Source organism: Dendrobium catenatum, unplaced genomic scaffold (assembly GCF_001605985.2).
Source record: "Dendrobium catenatum unplaced genomic scaffold, ASM160598v2 fragScaff_scaffold_1456, whole genome shotgun sequence".
NCBI lineage: Eukaryota > Viridiplantae > Streptophyta > Magnoliopsida > Asparagales > Orchidaceae > Dendrobium > Dendrobium catenatum.
This window is the reverse complement of record NW_021319918.1, coordinates 341,241-362,973: the sequence shown is the minus strand read 5'-3', so window position 1 is coordinate 362,973 and position 21,733 is coordinate 341,241. Positions and strand designations below refer to the sequence as shown.

Genomic DNA, 21,733 nt, shown 5'->3' with positions numbered 1-21,733 from the left:
CAGATGATGCAATTAGTTTCATGGAATACCTCTCGTTGACTCTACTAAATCCCATTTGACCTAAATTGAAAACACAATCTTAAGATAATATCGATGCCCTTGCCTCAAATTGCATGCCAATCCTTGTTTGCATTGTGACTATAATTTAATTATGGTTTTATCCTTGCTGTCTTCCTGTAAACCACCTCTTAAGTAAGTTAATATTAAATCTTTAACAAGCCACCAAAATCTTACCTCCATCAAGTCAATCCCTGTTGACCTCTGAATAATACTCAAAGGAACCAAAGAAAACAACGACTAAAAAATACCTTACACACGACGGATCCGCAAAATCTGTCGAGTAGCTCACGCGAATCCCGCCAGAAATCCCGGAAAAACCTCGTATCACTGTTGGCTTTGTCAAAGTCCCGTAAATCCTGCTCAGATACCTCGTCTCGTCGAATGAGTCCCGTAAAATCTGCCCGAAATCTCGTTGAATCGCTGCACATTCGGCGCCGTTTCGGGATTCCTGTTCGCAGAGCCTCGATCCTCGCCTTCTATGCTTCTATAAAACCAAATGGTTGGCTCTTCAGTTTGCTGCTGGCTCCCGTCGCTACCTCCACACCAGCGATCGACCACTGCTCCGACTAAATCCCGACCACCCTCTCCTCTGTTCGACTCCACACAACAAACCCGACGTCAACCTCCAACCGAACTCCTGTTCGGAGCTCCTCTCGCACGAACCCTGTCGAAGCTCTCACTGCCGACGCCTCTCAACCTCACGCCCGATCTCCTCTCCTGCGACCAAGCCCCCCGATCCCTCTCTGCTCCCGACCACAGCTCCGACCTCCTCCCTCCTTTCCCGTCACTGTGTCGACCCCAAGCCGCAGAGAGAGAGAGAGAGAGAGAGAGAGAGAGAGAGAGAGAGAGGAAGAAAGAAGTCCTCATACCTCCTCTCCACGCCGAACTCCAGCCCGATCTCCATCCCTCTCCTCTATCTCGTTCACGCGCTTCTTTGCCCCATCCTTGGCCGAACCAGAGAGTGAGAGAGAGGTTTATTTTGTTGTCTTTTTTTATTTTATTTTTATGATTATTATTATTATTGTTTGAGATTAATTATAATTGATTTATATTTAATCCCAAATTAATTTTAGTTAATCTATAATTAATTTTAAAATGAAAATAATGGGATAAAGGCTTGATGTTGTTGTTGTTGTTGTTGTTGTATAATTAATTTTAAATTAAAGTATAATTAGTTATGAACAAAATATAACTAATTGTATTTAATTTATAATTAATTATGAGTTAAATTCAACTAATTTATAATTAATCTTAATGTAAATATAATTAATTATATATTTAATGTAATTAATTATAATTACTTTTTAGTTAATTATAAATTAAATCCAATTAATTTATGATTAGTTCTAAATTAAATATAACTAGTTGTAAATCAAATACAACTAATTATAGTTAATTATCACTAATTATAAATTAAGTGCTCCGACCTCGATCCTCACACCGCCGTCATCAACCCCGCGCAGAACCCTAAAACTCTGAGAACTTGTTTCGATGCATGCGGCGAGACAAAACGACCACCTATACACGCTTTTCTTAGCGTGGTGGGAGGGAGTGCGTCCCGACGCTTGCGACGAAGCGGGTAATCACCCAAATTCCTTCTATGAAGTTCGTATCGCCTTGGAAACCCCGCATATACACGCTTTTCTTAGCGTGGTGGGAAGGGATCCCGGTGCGATGCGCACGACGAAGTTGGGATACCCATAAGTACCCGCTTGCGGGGAAATAACTGCTGTTCTTGCAAAATATTTTCAAAAATACCCATACACGCTTTTCTTAGCGTGGTGGGAGGTGGGGGATCGAAAATCACCGGCGGGTGTCCTCAAAGGAGGCACCTACCATACACGCTTTTCTTAGCGTGGTGGGAAAGGCCCAGTTTCCGTAGTTTTCCCCTAACGGGGGAGACGCGGAGGTGCCGAAATTTCGGTGAACGCAATGCTGCATTTGAACTCAAGAGAACAATTTGGGACCTGGACTTGATTGCACTCGGATTACATGCAAGAACGATGAAGGACTTGTACTTGGACCTTTGAACGATATCTAAGTGACTTAAATAAACTTGAATCCAATAAAAAATGTGCAAATGATAAAGAACTTGAACTTGCAAGAATAGCAGGGACTCGAATAAAGGGGAGAGGCTCTTCTTAAGCTAAACTGTATTTTGACTAGAACTCTGAGATGAACAAGAACTCAAACTTGAATCCGACTCTAACTTGATATAACTTACAAGTGACATAAAAGACTTGGAGAAATTATCAAGGAATTACTTGAGCTTAATGTGGACTTCAACATGATGACAAGAGACTCACACAAAATGCTGGACCAATAAAGAACTTGTGGAAAAAAATTGGAGCCTGCCATTTGAACTTAAGACAAAGACTTGATTTGAACAACAAATCTGGACTCAAGTTTGGATAGGGATTTGAACAAAATTGCACTTAAAATTGATATGACATGAATAGTTTGGACTCAAGTTCAATAATGAACATGACCATGTTTGGGACATTGAACATTGATACAAGCAAGAACTTGCCAACTTTTGACAGTGAAGAGAACTCATTTTGGCTTGTTTTAAGCTCAAGTCAGAACTGGGTTTTGAATTAATGATTTAGACTTAACCCAAACTAAAGTCTAATGTTTGGAAGTGAAAGTCATATATCATAACAATGATGAAATCAAGATAAGTAAGTGAAGAAAGATTAAGTCTTCAAGAGAGTATATAAACAAGGAATGCTGAGGTGGAATTATCTCGAATTTGTTCAATCAAATCAATCTACATACAAACAATCATGCCTATTTGTTACAAAAATAAGACCCAAATGTAGTTGACGTATCGAGCCTTACAAGCAATGAGGCTTATCGCTAAATGGAACTTCAATGTTGATTAGTGATGAATGCATTATGGTAAGTTGAAACAAATAGGAGACTCATCACATACAAGTAATGGCATTTACAAACAGATGAAGAGAGGTCTCTTTCATATAGAATTTAGTCAAAGGTGACAACAGACGAGATGCAGTGAATGTCAAAACCACCTCATAAATAACATCAATCAAAAGCATTGATTCCCTACGATCAAAAGAGTTGAATCCAAACAACACAAAGCATATGAGAGGCAAAGCAAATGTATCAAATCTCAGTAAGCTATGGTGATAGCATGCGTATAATTGCATAAATGTGCTCACAATCAATATGTTGGGAGAAATAAATGATAGATGCGAGCTCCTACAAGTCAACATAGGAAATCTCTTTCATATGCAAAGCACCTATTAAACTGTTTTAGCAGATATTGTGGCATCTCTACAACTAACAACCATCCAATGGAGGACAGATACACTCAAGGGTATGCAATTAAGTGTGATATCACTACAATTGAGGTGGCTCACTGTGTAGACAAACACAACTATTCCCTGTGAACTATGATGATCGACGAAATTATTTGTGGTTAATATTAGTGATTATGTAGTAAGTGCAACAAATCCCCTATTTGATACAAGTACACATGTTCTCTGCGAGCAAAGATATAAGGCTACGATGAATCCAAATTCCTGCAACTGTTGGGAAGCTTTTCATGTATGTAAAGTGTATCTACAAGCAAAGAACGAATTCATGTATAAATACAAGCTCCTACGATCTAAGGCAGGAGATTAGTTAGTGCACTATGACCCTTACAAAAATCAACATAGTGCACGACAGTCTACCTGTACAAAGCAACAAAAACTGATTCAGAAGCTGCTACTTTCACGCCACCGGATCTGCAACACTCATACAAGCAGACAAAGGCGGACACAACTTACAACGTCACGCCACCGGATCTGCAATCAACAAGCAGACAGAAAGCGTACACAACTCAAAATACCCCCGGATCTTCAAAAATTCGTATGCAGGACAGAAGGGTTACAACGTTTCAAAATACCCCTGCACGCAACATGTTTTAAATGCATTCGGGTATTGAGGCGTTTTTCATTCTGGGCGAGGCGTAAGCCTCAAGGCGTTTTGAGGCGTAAAGCCTCAAATACGAAGATTGCTAAACATTAAAATGAAAAAATTTTATATACTTAATTATGAATATATAAACATAAAAAGCATAAGATATGAAGGAAAATGAAAATATCTCAATAATAAGAACAACATGAAATATAGTTCAACTCAAAATCTCCTTTCCCAAATCCATTTTTTATTCAATACAATAGCAATGACATATCACATAAGAAACTCATAAGTCATCAGCACTATCATCACTAAGGGGTTCTTCATTTGAATCATCCTTATGGTGAACTATTCTCTCCCCTTCCTCCTCTCCTATAGAGTCCAATGTCGCGGCATTTACTTCAAGTATTATGTAAGTTTAAATATATATAGCATGAGGCGTAAACCTCATGCCAGTGAGGCAGACGGCCTCAACAAGTTGAGGCGCAAGCCTCATAACAAAAACTCGAGGCGTAAGTATCGAGGCGTTTTTTACTGGAATTGCGCAAAAGAGGGCGTCAAGGCGAGCCTCATATTGCGCAATTTTAAACAATGCCTGCACGTGCACTATAAATTGTATACACATAGGTACACTAAAGGGGGAAATATATTCTCAACCGCATGGCCCCGACGAGCGTGTTATTGGTACACACGTGACGTCTAGGGATGCTGCGCGGATTGACAAGTGAATTCAGGATCGAAATCGATCCTTCTATACGGGTCAATAGAAGTCGACAGGGTTCGAACCAACAAACAAATATACGGTTGTAGCGACCGTCATATTTGTCTTAATACATTCATAATTAGGCCTTCAAGGCTTACAACAACGAGAATTCACTATCAAAGGGCATAAAGCCTACGAAACCCGATCCTCTGTCGACAGCCCGATAGAGTTGACAAGGTTCAATCCATAAAGGGAATGACCCCAAACACCCCGATGATGGCCGTGTTGAATGCAGATCTCAACCGGAGGGGTTCCCAAATATTTTCAAACTCCACCCACAATGCCAAAATCCAAAAATCCAAAGCTCCACCCAAAAATCCAAGAAACTCCAAAGTTTAAAATCCAAAAAATATTTAAAAATTGAAATAAATCCATCAAAAACTTAAAGCAAAATCCATCCACCCTCCGCAACAGTTTGTCGGGGTGACAAATTCAATAAACTCTAGCTCCACAAAGAGCACAAATGCCTAGTCGAATATCACTAGGATCCATTCTCAAACAACTCTTTGCCAGTAAGGACGTGGGTAGCGTGTCCTCTAACCGACAGTTTCGCGCCAAATGGAGTACTGCAGCAGTAAGAACGTTATAGGGCCCTCTGAACCGCGTGGTTTCGCCGCCAAATGGCACCACGATATCTCGGTTATGGCCAGAGCCAAATACGCTCCTTATTGACATCAAATCCTTGAGATATGAATCAATAGGATATGATCGATAGGGCACAAAGCCCTCTGTCAGCTAAAGTGGATTCAAATTTGTCCCCTTAGACAAACATTCATCCCCGGTCTACAAGGTCCCCTTGGACGAAGCAACCCATGGTTGCCGACAAGGATCCTTCTGTCAGGCCGGGGCCGAATTTTCGGAGCCCACAATCCCAAATCCTAAGTGGGATCTTATCCTAGCAAATGTTTAATGGTAACTAAAATATACCTCTAATTCCATTAAACCAATAAGTTTAATATAATTTATACATCACCCCTTTTCAATTATAGGTGCAAAATATGCATCATCATAATCAAAAGGAATACCAATTCATCAACTATAAAATTTTGCACCTATAACTGCTTACAATTCTACAAATACCAGTCTTTGCTAAAATAGCCAAAGCCATTACTAAATAATCATATATTTTAGGACTTTTGGGACCAGGGTCTATTAAGCTCTAACTTCATCAGCTTGTTACCTTCAATAAATTGGAAAGGAAATTTTAAATTTGCAAAGCTTCAACTAATTATTGTGGAGTGATACCAGGACTATATGCTTGACCATATGGTTCAATGGTTGAATGCAATACGCCCAAACTTGATTGAGTCTCATATATTCTCCTCACTCAACAAGCCAAAAGATGGTCTAAGTATTAGGCACTCATTTAATAATATATCGGTCAAATTGTTAAATTGAAGTCCCTTTGAAAAAAAGAAGAAGCTCCTATAGGTTAGATCGAGGAATTATCTTGAACGTTTAAGGAGCTGATGATTAGACAATCTAATTGCCCTGAATATGAATATTTGTCTTTTCCCCGATGATGGACACATTGATAATATGAATCCAATTAGAAGGAATATTTGCCATACCTACTCATCCTCCTGCCAACTAAAGATAGCTTATCTTTAGATGTTCGGATCCGATACATAAATACTGTCGCCACGAAGGTGTCCCAACCAAAAAATGACTAATCCGGAAGAAGCCTAATTTCTAACCTTTATTAGCCTTTGCTCCCAACAAAATGTAAAAATATTAACAAAATTATTAGATTTATAATAAAGCACATAAATTATATAAAAACATAAAAACATAAAATTGTTTCTTTGTGCTTAAAGTAAAAGTCCTCTGCTTTTAGTTGAAGATGCTTAATTCAAAACTGACTTTAGTTTACAAAACAGCCATATTAACGCAATTAAGCAAAATGTATTTTAAAATATCTGTCTGTTATGATGTGGCACGTGCTCTTTGTCTGTCTGATTAACTAATTGCAATGCTGCCATTATATTACAGTTATGATCAAAGCTTAATTTATTCCCAATAGCATGGATTTAAGCGTTTAGTTTCACTTGATGCATTAGATAGGAGGCACAAAATCTTGCATTAGCTTGAGTTGGACTAGAATTGACCGTTCATGTCTTTGACGTCACCTTGAATGAAGAAGTTGATGGAGTACTTTGATTAGGTTGGGTCCGCTGCCTCCACTTAATAAAAAATTGGATCTACTCTTGATTAAGCTTTCATTCCCTACTTCTTAAACATATAAAAAAATCTCAGTTGAACTATAAGGAGTAATAACCTTGAATTCAATTAATACAGCAGGTTGAGTCGAGCAAAAGCCATTGTTGCAAAAAATTTAACATGAAACTTGTGACTAACCTTAATTAAAATTTCATTTCTTAACGAGGGAGATAATTGACCACATAAGTGTTTTCCTGTGAGGAACCTTCAAATCAAAATAACAAAGTCACACGAGTGTGGAATCTCTATGCATTGTTTAATTACTATGTAATCTACCTCCAAAGTACTTCTTGCCTATTCACATGAGTATGGGGTATGGTATCTTTCATAGCCCACATAATGCTTTGACAGATGATGCAAGCGAAGTACTTAATAGAAGAATAAGCATGTTGATCTATTGATTGGTGACATAGAATCATATCAAAAGCATGTTTCTTCTTGTGATAGTTTTGTAGTGCCTTTGGCCCAATTATAACTTTTTGATGCTTCACAGAGATGTTCCAGAGATAATAGTTGTTAATTGTAAGCGGATTCCTGCATATTTATCTTCATGCCCTAAATTCAATGATCTTTTAAGAGCTATGTTTTGAAGCACATTGAACTTTTGCTGTAACAGATGAAACCTGGTTTGTTTTTACTTCTTCAAATATTATAATTAGTAAAATATAAATAGCAATTTTTTGAACTATGAATTTTTATTCATCCAGGTTCTTTCCTTATGTAGGCTAAGAAGGAGAGAGCTGAGCTTGAAGCAGAGTATTCTCGAGGTGATTCTTTGATATCTGAAATGAGGAAACGTGTAAGATTGCTGGAGCAGCAACTTCATGATACTCAGGAGCAACATATGAAAGTTACACAGGTGTCTCAATTTTTAATCCATTTGTGTGAAAAATTGAGTTCGTTTCAAAGCTTTTTGCATTCTTTACTACTTGGAAATTTGTACATAGATCTCCTTTTTATTAGTTGATTTTTGCGTTGGTCTGCTTGTTGTCTCGCCAGTTTCTTGTGTATTAGAAAGAAATATCATAATAGTTATTTCAAATGTATAAACTAGATGCACTTAGCATGAATGTCATATTAAGGCACCAAAATTTTCATATGTTCTTATATTGATGTTTAGGTTCAGAGTCTTGGCATTGCGCTAAATATTTTAAACGAATTGCTAGATATTGAGTAATTTTCCTATACTGTTTCTTTTATCTCTTCATTGAGTGTGGATAGTTAGTTTAATCTTTGTTAAGCGTAGTTTCCTTGGCATGCTTTGGTTGTGACATTACTTTTTCAATGTGATGAACATTAATTTTGCTGACTATGACGGATGATGAATTATTCGAATTATCATACTGCTTCGCTAGAAGTTTTCTTAAGGGGAGCTGAATTTAAGCCATTGACATTCAAACTTTTTTGAGCCATGCCTTCAGTGTGTTGTCATGTTGTTGCTTAGGAAATAACTGATCCAAATCCATTTGTTTGGCAACTTGCTTATAAACAATGTTATGCATAACATAGTTTAAACGTTCTTTTGGTTTCTTAATATTTTTTGTTGATAAAAGGTTGGGTGATCCTTGCATTGATTTAAAGCTTACAAAAAATATTACTAAGAACCTAGAAAATTTGAAATACGCCAAAAACAGGCTAAGGGAATTCCAAATTCCCGATAAACTTACTTTTAGTTGTTTTTTTTTCAGCCAAATACCTAAAATCTTAGAACTCTTTATTTTTCTGTTCACTTGTAATACATCCAAACAGACAACCCCTAAAACTTGTTTAATATCATTAAATAATATTCTCACGAAGACTTATAGAATTTTTTTTTAAAGAGTACGAAACTAAAAATTCAATAATAATTATATTTTTTAGGAGTGCCAATAAATAATTTCATGATAAACACCAACTTATCCACTAATAACTAAGTTTATAGAAGGGGCATATGTACATCAAGATGCATATTATGAGTAAATAAATTTAGAATCATGCTATGTAATTTGGATTAACATAATGTAAATAGAATTCGATAATCTTAACAAATGCCTTTCCTATAATCCTATCATATTTAGATGATTATAGAGGAAATTCACAAAGGAAAGCTAGTTTATGAAACCTTGTATTTAAATTTTTTTTAAGGTTTTTCTGGATTTTTCTCAAAATTCTCTCTCTAAAACTTCTTTCTTCCTCTTCCACCACAACCAAACTTTAACCTAAAATTAAATTTTCTCCCTTACCTCACTACTAATCTTGCTTTGGAGCAATGTTTTTTTTGTCTTAATTGTAGACAGGGGTGGGATTATGCATGAAGAATGCATGGTTCGAAGAATGAAGAAACAAGTGTACATAATTTTGCCTTCTTGATGTAATGAGCTTTGCATGAAGACTTGCATGTCTGAGACACTTGCTTTGGAGAGGGTTTGCATGGCAATTCCATAAAAACCTTATTTAATTTTACAATAGAATCATAAAATATCCACATTAATAATAAATTTAAATATTTGAAATTTTTAGATTTTAAAATGATGAAAAATTTGCGGAAAAAACAATTTTTGATATGTTCCTAAATTCTATCTAAATTTGTAAAAGTATAAAATTAAATTGTCACATAAATCAAGTTGAGAAATTAAGTATAAAATTCCAACCTTAAGTTCCCAACTTTAAGTTATTAGCACTATTTTAATTATGCATATTAACATGCATATTAATTTATATTCATAAATAATGAAAAATTAAGCTTAAAATTTATGCACTAATTTGATAGGAAACACTTGCACTTTTCACAAAATCAACGGATAAAACACGAAAATTTTGAAGGATGCCCAAAAATAATTTTTATTAAAAGAACTACGAAGAGAAATACAAGATATAATTAGATCTTCAATTGGAGAGAAATATCCGGCTCTCCTGAATCCCTAACCGCTAGCTAAAGCTCAAATAACTTAAGACTAAACTGAATTCAGCAGACAAGACATAAAAAAACTGAGCCCTAGGTAAACACTACTTAAAGTATACCCAAGATAATACAATTCCCAAATAGCCCCCTTCATATTAATTTTCCCACATAATTTCCCCCTCATCCCCATTTTGAAAATGCCTCATGGGCCCCGCTGCAAAAAAGTGGGCGGGCGCCTGTTCCGCTTAAAACGGTCGAAACTATTCCGCCTTAATAGAGCCGATTCAGGTTGACCGGTTGGATTGGTCGAACAATACCCCCCTTCCCAAAGACTTACCTTGTCCACAAGGTGGAAAGATGGCTCATTCCTCAATTTCGTTGTCATCACAAATGGTGAGAATTTGAAGAGATTGGTCGTTGCATTGGTTTCCCAGTGTATACCTCTTATCACATCTGAAACAAAGCCCATTCGCTTTGTTCTTCTATAAATCTATTTCTAAGAGCTTCTTGAAATTTTTCCCATGTCTCCCTCCTGCAATTTTTTCCTTCAAGGTCTCCATAATAGTACTTGGTGCTGGCTCCTTGGATGCCTAAAAGGTGGTTGTCATCCTGCACAAACCTCCTAAGTTGTTTCCTCCAGTCCCTCTCTTCAGGTGCCTATAATCTTCCACTAACTGGGTTAGCTCCATAACCTCTCTTAAATCACGAGGCCTCATCACTCTAATTTCCACCCAAATATCTTGTTTGAGCCCTTTCATAAAGTTCCCCTCCAGTACAGTCTTTGGAAGCCGGTCTAGTTTGTTGGCCAGGTGCTCAAACTTCTCACGGTATTCCACCACTGCCCCTCCTGCGTTAGGGCAAAGAATTGCTCATAAAAGTTCCCTCCCCTACTAGTTTGGAAATGCTCCAACAAGCAGTCTTTAAACTTCCTCGAGAACCATATGGGTTGCATCGTATCCCTCCACTGATACCATGTCAACGCTTTTCTCTCCAAGAACATCCCGACTACCGTCAATTTCTTTTCCTCTGTCAACCTATTAATTGTAAAGTATCTTTCCACCTTGTAGATCCGCTCATGGGCATCATCTCCCTAAAAAATAGGCATCTTCAGCTACCTCACCTCATATTTTCTCAATTCCCACTGTTTCCTCCATAATTTTCCATTCCCCAAGGGTTGGTTCCTCCCCAATACCCCAATCATTCCTTCTACGCTCGTATCCAAACATTTCATCAAATTCCCAACATCTCCTTTCAAATTCAACATCCCTTAGATCATAATCAACCCCTCTCCTTTCAAATTCAGCCATTCGCGTTTCAAATTTGGCACCTCTTCGATCATTATCAACCCTTCTCCTTTCAAATTCAGCAACCCTTTGGTCATAATTAGCTCTTCTCCTTTCAAATTCCTCCCCTCTCCTCTCAAACTCAATAGCCCTTCGATCATGCCCGACCTCCTCATGCCTCTCCACATACCTTCTACCCGGCTTCTCCCTAGGAATAGGCTCTAGGGGAGGCATTCTGTCTTCTCTCTCCAGAATCTCCACCTCTTGATCTTTCCTTCGCCTTATCGGATTAGGGTTGTCCCCAATTCCTTGGTTGTCGGAGGATGACCTCACCTCTGACAACACTATTTTGAGTTGGCCCTCGAGCAACTTCTTCAATAACAACTCCAAGATAGAAAATTCCCATCCATCTTCTCGTCAATGTATGAAATTTGACTTTTGACATTTGAAAATTGAGTTTGGAGATATGAAATTTTATATTTTAATTGTCTGATCTCCCCTTTCAACACTTCTACCTTTCTTCCTGTCATAGGTACCCGGATTTAGGCTCCAATAGCAAAAAAAAAAAGAAACTTTGATGCGAATTTGGCCTCCAAACCGCAAAAAACAACGAGATTGGAGAGGAAACACTGTAGAAACTAGCGAGAAAGATTTCTCTGTTCAGGAAATTGCTTTGATACCAATTTAATAGCAAACACTTGCACTTTTCACAAAATCAGTTGTTGAAACACGAAAATTGGGAAGGACACCCAAAAATAATTTTTATTGAAAGAACTGCGAAGAGAAATGCAAGATACAATTAGATCTTCAATTGGAGAGGAAGACCCAACTATCTCAAATCCTTAGTCGTCGGCTAGAACTCAAATAACCTATGTCTAAATTGAAGTTAGTAAACAATACATAAAAAAATTGAAACCTAGGTAAACACTACTTAAAGCTTACCCAAGATAATACAATTCCGAAGCTGCCCTCTTCATATTAATTTTCCCTCTTAATTCCCCCCATCATCCCTCGTTTGAAATCACCTCCTAGGACCCACTGCAAAAAGGAGCGGGCGGAAGTTCTGCCTAAAAAAATAGAACTATTCCACCTCAATATAGTCGGTCTAGGTTGACCGGCTGGACCTGTCTAACATAATTCCACATAAAAATTCATTTTAAACTAATTGAAACTTTGCATATTTTTAGCTTTTAATTTTTTAAAATTTATCTTAAGTATATATGTAATTTTAATTCTATAAAAAATTTATGTTTGTAATAAAATCATAAATTTTGTGCGTTAATATATGTAGAAGCTTAATGTGATGTGTAATTTAAATTTCTCGAGTTTTGTATGATTACAAGTTATTATTTTATCTTTTGCACATAACTTAAATTGAGCAGGAAATATGATGATAACTTAATTTAAAAAAGAATTATTAGCAATTATTTATTATTTATTAAACTTATAATCACTCTTCTCTAGTCTCATGAACAAAATATGATTTATATATTTATTTCATGGCTACTCTTAACCTTTTCACATATATGCTCATCTATTTTTTTTTTCCTCTAAGAGTAAAGCCACTCATCCACCTGAGCATCCTTATCTCTGCAACACTTAACTTAATATTATGCTTCTCTTTTAATGACCAACATTTTTGCACGATAAAGCATTGCAGTACTGACCACCATCGTATAGAATTTTCCCTTAAGTTTGAGAGGAGGGAGGGGGGGGGGGGGGGGGCTTTTCTATCACACAACAAGCCTGATGCATATCCTTACCAGCTATCAACCATCCAACTTGAATTCTACTAATAATGTCCTCATATATTTCACCCATCACTCTGAACAATTGACCCAAGATATCAAAAACGTGTACTCTTATTAATGACTTGATCACCCAAAGTCACAAACCCCCACAAGAACTATTATTCCTAAAATTACACTCCATATCTTCAGTTTTAGATCTACTCAAACAAAAGCCTTTAGACTCTAAGGTTGACCTCCATAATTCAAGTATACCTTCAACTCCCTCTCTAGTCTTATCAATAAGAAGAATATCTTCAGCAAAAGCACACACCATAGTACAACCTCTTGCAAATGTCTAGTGAGAACATCCATGACTAAAACAAGTTATATATGCTAAATTTGATAAATTAATTGAATGAATTGATTATGTTATTCCTGTTAAATTATTTATTCATATTATTTCTGTACTAATCAAACAAAAATTATATTTGTTTTTTTATTCTTTACTTCTAGATTTACAAGTCTATAAAAGTAAGTTCATTGAGAAAATCATATTAAATCAACTTAATAATGGATTTATCAATTACAACTGCTTTCAAGAAAGCATGAGATTTATAACATTTATCTTGCTAAATGCCAAAGTATCTAACTCCTCATGTATATTATTTACACCATTTGTATTACTCTTCTTTCAAAAGACGTCTGGTTATATGATATACATATTCTATTTGAATCATGCCTTTATATGTGGTTTGTCATATATCAAAAGAAGACTTAGGAATCATATATATTATATTACTGCTCTTAGTATTATATATGATCTATTAATTGCAAGCATATAAGAGTTTCTTTTTTAGCTCTATATGAATAATATCCTGTTAGTATTATCAGAATTTGATTGTGTCAATTAATTGTGTTGTTTTCTTAGTTCTCAATTCCATTCGTAGAGCTCGTTGTGGGGTCCCCCCCCAAATTTTATTCCCTTACAACCATATAGTGTTGCGGCACTATATATTTGAGCACTGTGGCGCTGCAGTCTCTGGTTGGAGAAAGAGAGAGAAAAGGGTTGCGATGCTCCATGGTGGCTCAGAGACAAAGAGTGGAGTGCCGCGGTGTTTTGAGTCAAACTGGACAATATTCTTTCTTGTGTTTCATGCTTAACTTGAAGGGTTGCGTCCCTTGGTGTAATTTAATTGTGTCTTTGTTTATTCTATGTTGAGAATGAAGTGTAAAGTGAAGAGAGACAAGATGAGAGTGTGAGAGAAGAGATACGTATAATTTCTCTTAAAATTTCACAGTGAATTTCTCTTACATTAATAGGCATTTTGGGCTACCTTTTTCACCTACTTAAGTCTGTGTCTTGCTTGTTGCTTCTTTGGTGCTTCTATCACTCAAATTTGATATGAAAATGAACTATGGGTGGTATGTATGTAATATTAAAGTTTGAGGTGTTAAATATGTAAATAGAGTAGTATTAAGTGGTATGTATGTAAATCTCCCTTTATTTTTTTGTGATTTCTTCTTGGTGTTTTGGATCTGTCTGTATGTCGCTGTGGTATGTCATGGTATACTGTGGATTTGGTGGTAGTACCGGAACAGCCAGCAGAGCTGGAAATGGGGTTGGTTATGATGTGGTTGTGATGGTGCTTAAATAGAATAGTTTTACTTAAGATCATATGACCCATCAAGGATCTTGATTATGGTTGCTATTCCTGTGTGCAAATGCCCAGAGGTGCGACATGCAAGCCTTATTCATATTTAGTTTATGTGTCAGGCAGGAATTAGATGCTCAGTTTAAATGTGTTCTTTCTTACTCTATTGTATTTGACTAATTATAATACATTGGCAAAAGTTTGTTGTTAATGATTAGTTTACATGGATATTTCTGAACCATACATTCTTGTCATCGTGCAATTGTAGGCTGAGGAAGCTGAGTTTGAGAAACAAATGCAGAAACTACAGGATGAGATTAATATAGTTCAAAGAAATGTTTCAAGGTTATTTGCCTATTTAGCTGCTTTGTTGTTATGTGTTTTGTGCCTCGAATACGTTACTTTTTGGTTGTTATTTAAGATGTTTGCTTTATTTTATATTTTTTGTTTTAGACTGCAGGAAGAAGAGAAGGCACTAACAGAAAGATTATTAATTGCCAGAGAAACTATTAAAGAGCTTGTAAAAGAGGTTTGATTCTATGATAGATATATATTGGGTTGTGCTTTTTCTTGCTTGGCTTAATTTATATCTATCAAATGATGGAAGTAATCCATATTCTGGATGAAAATTCTGGCTTAAAGATTGCTTCATGTGATTTCCATGATTCGGATTCTGGATTAGACATTCTTTTAGTCAGCAGGCTATGTGATGTGAGTTGATTTGTTTCTGTTAATCACTATTCATATAGAATTTGTACTATATCCACTTCTAGAACATGTGTATTCCAGAATGCCAGCAGTAACACAACCCACCCACCTACCAACCAACCTGCCCACCCACCCCAGTATATACCATCCAATTTGACTCATTCTAAATATCGTAGTGAGGCATCGTTATAGTATCATTACCATTATCCCAGCTATTTAGGTGCGTCTTAATGAATTATTCACCATTTGTTTTTGTTGAGTGCTATGTGATAGCATGAGATGTTAATAATATTTTATTTTAAAGACTGTTTGGTTTGTTGAAGAAAAAATATAGTGTAAAATCGATGTAAAGTAAATATTTTGAGGTTTTTGATTATCTGTAAAGTGAAAGCAAGGGAATTATTTTTTTCTATTTGGTTGGATGTATTTAGAATAAAGTAAAATCAATGCATTAATATTTAGAGGCTATTTGGTTGGGTATATATAGAGTAAAATAAAAACAGTCTAATTTGATCAAATACCTTGAGTTCATATTAGAAGTTATAATTTTATGAGCTTGTGGGAAAAAAAATATAATAATAAAAAACATTCCTAGACGAATTCTCATGACTGAACACTTTTTCTATTCAAAGCACAAAATCTAATTGAGATCCTCATAACTGATTGCTACTCGTTGTATCAGCAACAACTCAATTTGAAATATAAGGCTTTGTTAGGAACACTTGAGGGAAAAAAGAGAAACAACCAATACAACCAACTAATATTAGAATTTTATCATATTGATGTGATGGGGAGATACATAAATAAGTACAAATTCATAACCTTCTCCTAATATCTAAATAGCTACAACATACCAACTCCTTCAATACAGTAAAGCTCAATATAATTTAGTTTAAAGGCACAAGTTATGATCCCAAGATATTGAAATTATAGATCTAATATCTCAACACTCAACGGACTTTAGAACTTCCTAAATGATTTGTTCTCCTTGTATATATTATCAACCACTTGAGCTCATGGCGGAAAACCTGCAATTAAAAAATAAAATTAGAGAGATGACATTGCCAAAGAAATTTGTTATCCAAATAATGAAATATAAATTGAGATTTATGACCAATTATTAGCTGAAGCTCAAACTTATAAATAAAGTTTAATTCGGATGTAAACTAGCCTACATTCCTATATTGGTAAATACCGATTAGAATGATAATATCTAAGCTTTATTATAGAAGTTGAATTAAAGAATGGGCATGAGGCTAAATGTTCTTGCTTGTAGCAATTGAGTGCTAGAAAATCAAAATAGAAGACAACCTCTGTAGGAAATTTTGATAAATTAATATAGAAGACACAAAAAAATCAGCCCATTTCATTTGTACTATTGAAGAATTTTGACATTCAAATCCTCATAAGCATTATGCTTTTCACAGAGCTGCAAAAATTATAAATTTTTATGCAAAATATAGAAGAAAATCACCCTTCCTATATCGACATTAAATTCAAATTCATCACATTTACAGATGTATAATTTATGATTTCATGAGTTTATATGATTTGTAAGGTTGAAAGCAGCGGGGTCCTTACCATTACAGGCAAAAAAGAAATCTATTCCAATTTACTACTTGAAGTAGTTCGCTAGCTAGGGCATGGAAGACTACGAGATTTGGATCCACGACAATGACGCAGTGTGCGACGATCATGAGCAGCTCTTTTGCCAGTCTTGGGTAATGTTCATAAGCAAGAAAGGTGTAGTGATGGTCGCGAGCCATGTCAAGAGGGTCGCGAGATTGTGAGCTAGACACGAACTGGTTGCGAGTTTGCGAGCGTCGGTGGTGCTGTTTGCATGCTGGCTTGATCATGAAGGAAATGGGACGCAACAAAGTTGCAACCTTCTCTTTCTTGCGCTCGTCCACTGAATCCTTTCTCTTGTGATTTTGTTTGATTTTTCTTTACTCGTAAAATAAGTTAAAGCAGGGGGTTTGAAATACTTAGGATTTTACTTTACTTTTATGTCGAGCCAAATACTTAAAAAACTAAAACCCCTGCATTTGGTTTATTTTACCCCTAAAATACTTCTAACCAAACTACCCATTAACCTTTTTGCGGAATATTTTGCCATTTTATCTTTGGTCTCCCATTTCTTTTCTAATTTTGTTTGTTCGTTTCAATGTTATCTACCTTTCTTATATGTGAATTTTTTATCCTCCATTTCACATGCCTAAACTACCTAAGTCAACTTTCCACCACCTTCTTTCTAATCGTGATCTCCCATGGTACGAGACTAATTTTTGCTATTAATGACTTCTTTATGATTGTCATTGAATTTCTATAGAAGAATAGTTTTTAATTATAACAATGTATATTCTGGTCGCAATCTATAATTAATATAAGCTATCTTCTATTCCTTAAGTTTAACTCTTTTGTTAGGAAGATGTATTTCAAATTCTTATGATTAAATAAATATTTCACATGTTTCCACATACAAACAATGCCTCTAAATTTATGAAGTAAATATGTTAGACCGGTCCATTGGACCGGTCCAGCCGGTCCGCACGGGGCCGGCCGAGTCGCGAAACAGGCGACTTAGGAATACTTGCGAACACAAGTGCTTCCTATCAAAATATGATATTATATTCCAAAGTAGCTTAAGCCAAATAAAGCATGCTTACAACCCTTTCCCATTGATGGGTAAGATATACCTCGATTATGATAAGAGGGAACAATATCAACCTTATCAAAATAGCAGGCCCCCTCAATAATGGCTACGTTGACATCAAATCTCATTCATAGAGGTTTTCTGTCGCAGTTTAGTTAATTCTAGGGATTCTCATTGGGGGAGTTCCCCTCATATCCAAATGCCAAGCTCATCAACCCAATTATATCTAACCTTTGATCTTTATAAAAATAAAAAACCTTACAAGAAAATAAAAAAGTTACCCAAAAAACAAAAACATACAAAAAATTGAAAACTGCAATAATATAAAAAAATGTTAAGGCTTCTGTGCTCTAAGTAAAACTCATCCATTCGCACTAAAGCTAATTGAGGGCATCAAATTCGAATTTAATACAAGCTTACAAAGGAGATGTAATATCAAATGCTATCAAACAAGTTATATAAAAATTCAACATTAGAAGGGCAAGTCAAATATCCTCTGACAAGATGGAGTTAGCCTGATTCTGATAAATCCTTTACAGTATGGTTATGAAATAAACTCTAATTAAATTATTAGTTTGATTGTGATTACTCTATTATTTTAGAATTACGATAAAAACTCTTTGATTAAAACGGTGGCCTTCCGATGACCCAGTTAGGGAAGTAGATATATTAGATTTGACTTATGTTAAGAAAGTTAGATGTAGACCTAAAAAGACTTGGTTAGAAAATATTAGAAATGACATTTCTTTATTAGATTTAGATGAGAGTTTGACTCTTAACAAGACACAATGGAGACAAAGGATTTATGTATCCAATCCCACATAGTAGGATAAAGGCTTGTTGTTGTTGTTGTTGTTGTTGTACAATAGAAACTCTTTGATTAGGTGGGATTAAACTTGAGAACAAATGGAGAGGGACTCTAATGTAGAATGATGGGGGTGGGGGAAAATAAAAAAAAAAATCTGAAATTCAATTTCAGATTTTCCTTAATTAAAGGATTTGAATTTGAAATTCAAATAAGATGGAGAGAAGGATAAGAAGTGGTTAATTATTCCCCTAATTGGATTCCTTAATAAGGAAATAATTAAAGGGAGAGAGAGGGGACGACAAAGTGAGAGGGAAGGAGTAGGTGTCTAGGTTCAATGAATATGGATATAGCATTAATTAGGATTGGGAATTAAATCTGAAATTAATTTCAGATTGAGAGTAATTGGAGGGGTTTCCTAAAGTAGAACTTATTAAATAGGAAAGTTTTTTAAATTCAAAATTTATTTGAATTCAAATTGAATAACTTTCCAAATTAACAAATAGCTAATTTATGAAAGACTCTCAATTCAATTAAGATTGAAATTTCAATTTGAAATCTGTCTAAATTGAAATACACCACATATAAAAAGGGATTAATTTGGGATTTGAAGATTTGGAGGCAATGAGAGACGTTATGGCTGACGGTCAAGTGAGGACTAGGGTTTGATAGTGGCGACTAGGAGGAAAAGGAAGGTTTTGGTAGGGAATAAAGGTTCCTTGAGGCCGGTGGTTGTGGGACTTATGGCCGGTGGGTGGAGAAGAAAGAAGGGGTGGTGGTGTTCGGTTTAGAGAGTGGGGTGAGGGAAGAGGGAAGCTTGGCCGACGGCTATGGAGGGGGTATGGCCGATAGTCAAGGGAGAAGGAGAAAAGGAGTTCAGTGAAAGAAAGATAAAACTATGAGCCCGGAGACTTCTTGTGGCTGACGGGTGGTACGCTGCCCTTCACCAAGGGACTTCAAGCCACGAGCTTGGACCCATATTGCGGCTGGTAGATACTACGATTCCCTCCCATATAGATCTCACTAAAGTTCTCCAAAGTAACAAAAGTGCACAACAATTTTTTTTTTTTATTAAAACTTCATCATACCAATATAATAACAAGGGCCTCTATATGTACACCTCAAAATGAAAGAAACTCAAAAAGACAAACATGCCCCTAGGGCTTACAAAGGACAACTTCCTCAAGAGAGGGTAAAAAATGGAAAATGCATAAATAAAACAAAAAATACAATTAGTAAATTAAGATAAAATGAGATGATCTCGGCCGTTGATCTTCATCTCTTCCTCAGATAAGCGTTCACCATTGGATGTCCGCATCAGCCTCCCATCTATCTGTTGGTGACATGTTGTTTAGTCAAATTGAAAGCCCAGCATTAGTGCTATTAATTTAAAGCAGTCTTTATCATGTTATATCATGTTAGTAGTTTTAAGTAGTAGTCTTTATCAGGCTGGGCAACATATTTGATCTTATAACTACTGGATAAAGGCTGAGCTAGTGATTAATCCTACTCAAGAGTGCCTCCTAATTTAATCATCATTGCGCTTTCTTAAATTTGAGATGCTAGCATAGTATGATTTCCTGCAACTACGTTTATGTTATGCTATGGATAGATTTGGCTTGTGCAGGTTCATGATAATGAAAAAAAATGTCATGGTCTATGTTCTCAATCGCAAGCTCTTAAGCAACAGCAAACAAACAAGGTTAGGCTTCACTAGAATTTTGATTTTTCCACTTCTCCACTTCTGATCATCGGGTGACGTATCTATTTAATTATGATCTACAGACGTTGTTGCACTTTTTGAAGTCCATTTACTTTGCTATATGTATGGGTATTTTACTTGTTCCAGGTAACAGCATTTGGAGGGCATAAAGTTCTCAGCCTCTTGCATGCTATTGAGAGGCATCAAAGAAAGTTTAAATGTCCTCCAATTGGTCCAATTGGAGCTCATGTGGTATGCAGTGATTTGTTCTATACCACCCTTCCATTTCAATTCTTCTGCTATTTTTTTGTTTTTAATATTTGCTTTTTCATTTTGGTTAGATGTGCTCTGACTTGTTTCTCTTATCAGCTGTCAGTTTAAGATCTATATTAGTGGGAAGTAAAAGGTGGCCCAAATTTGTATTTTGCTTTACATATTAAAAGCAGGAATAACTATGGCACAATTAATCTTAATTTAATGACATTTGTTGGCCTTTCCTTAGCATAATGAAGTTTATCTTGTTAACAACTGAAACATTTTTTATTTCCATCATCTCACTTTCATAGAAAACCTATCTGTTCCCCATTTTTTATTGCCAACATGGTTATATGTTTTCCTATCAGTTTGTCTTTGTTTGTTGTTTTTGATTGGTCTGCAAAAGAGATTGACACCGGGGCAAGTGTGCAGTTGGGTTTGAGCCGGTTTAAGCTAATCAGGACTTTTTGTTTTTCTTTGCTTTCAGTTTTATTTGTTATATTTTCTGTAATTTCTTTTGAAATTCTGTTACTCTGTTTTATTCCATCCTAAGGATCTCTAGAGGTAATTTGTCTTATAAATATTACCTATTTTGATAATTGAAGAAGATTGGTGTTCTTCCCGTAGGTTCTATCTCCTCCCGGCCAAGCCTGGTGGTAATTACACTTCTCCTAAAACAATCAGGTAGGTTGTCTGCTCCCTTCTTCTTCCTTCGTCTTCACAAAGAAAGTGTAGAGACTGCTGCCCGCCTACCTCCTATGTTGCACGGATACGCCTTTTTATGAGGCATGCTATATCGGACACGTGTCGGATACGGATACGCCTCCGATACGGCATGGATATGTGTCGGATACGGCTTTGCCGTGTCCAATTAAAATATTATTTAAATTTGATCGGACACGCGTATCGCTTGGTACTCGGTACTGCTCAGTACTCGGTATTGCTCGGTACTGCTCGGTACTGTTCGGTACCGCTCGATACTAGAACTTAGTACTGCTCGGTACTCGATACCGCTCGGTACTGCTCGGTACTCGTTACCGCTCGGTACTGCTCGGTACCAAGCGATACTAGAACTCAGTACTGCTCGGTACCGG

At 36.1% G+C, this 21,733-nt stretch overlaps 1 protein-coding gene across 6 annotated transcripts in view; it reads left to right on the top strand.

The window, feature by feature from the left end:
* Positions 1-21,733, top strand: part of LOC110096031 (structural maintenance of chromosomes protein 6B) — a 98,389-nt gene that overhangs the window by 29,797 nt on the left and 46,859 nt on the right. For 5 of the 6 annotated variants that reach the window (XM_028700134.1, XM_028700133.1, XM_028700135.1 and 2 more), the window contains 5 exons: positions 7,695-7,829; positions 14,785-14,861; positions 14,970-15,045; positions 20,295-20,384; positions 20,532-20,636. In XM_028700134.1, coding sequence (XP_028555967.1) covers positions 7,695-7,829; positions 14,785-14,861; positions 14,970-15,045; positions 20,295-20,384; positions 20,532-20,636 — 483 coding nt within the window. The remainder of the gene's footprint in view (positions 1-7,694; positions 7,830-14,784; positions 14,862-14,969; positions 15,046-20,294; positions 20,385-20,531; positions 20,637-21,733) is intronic. The other variant, XM_020821785.2, reaches the window with a different exon arrangement.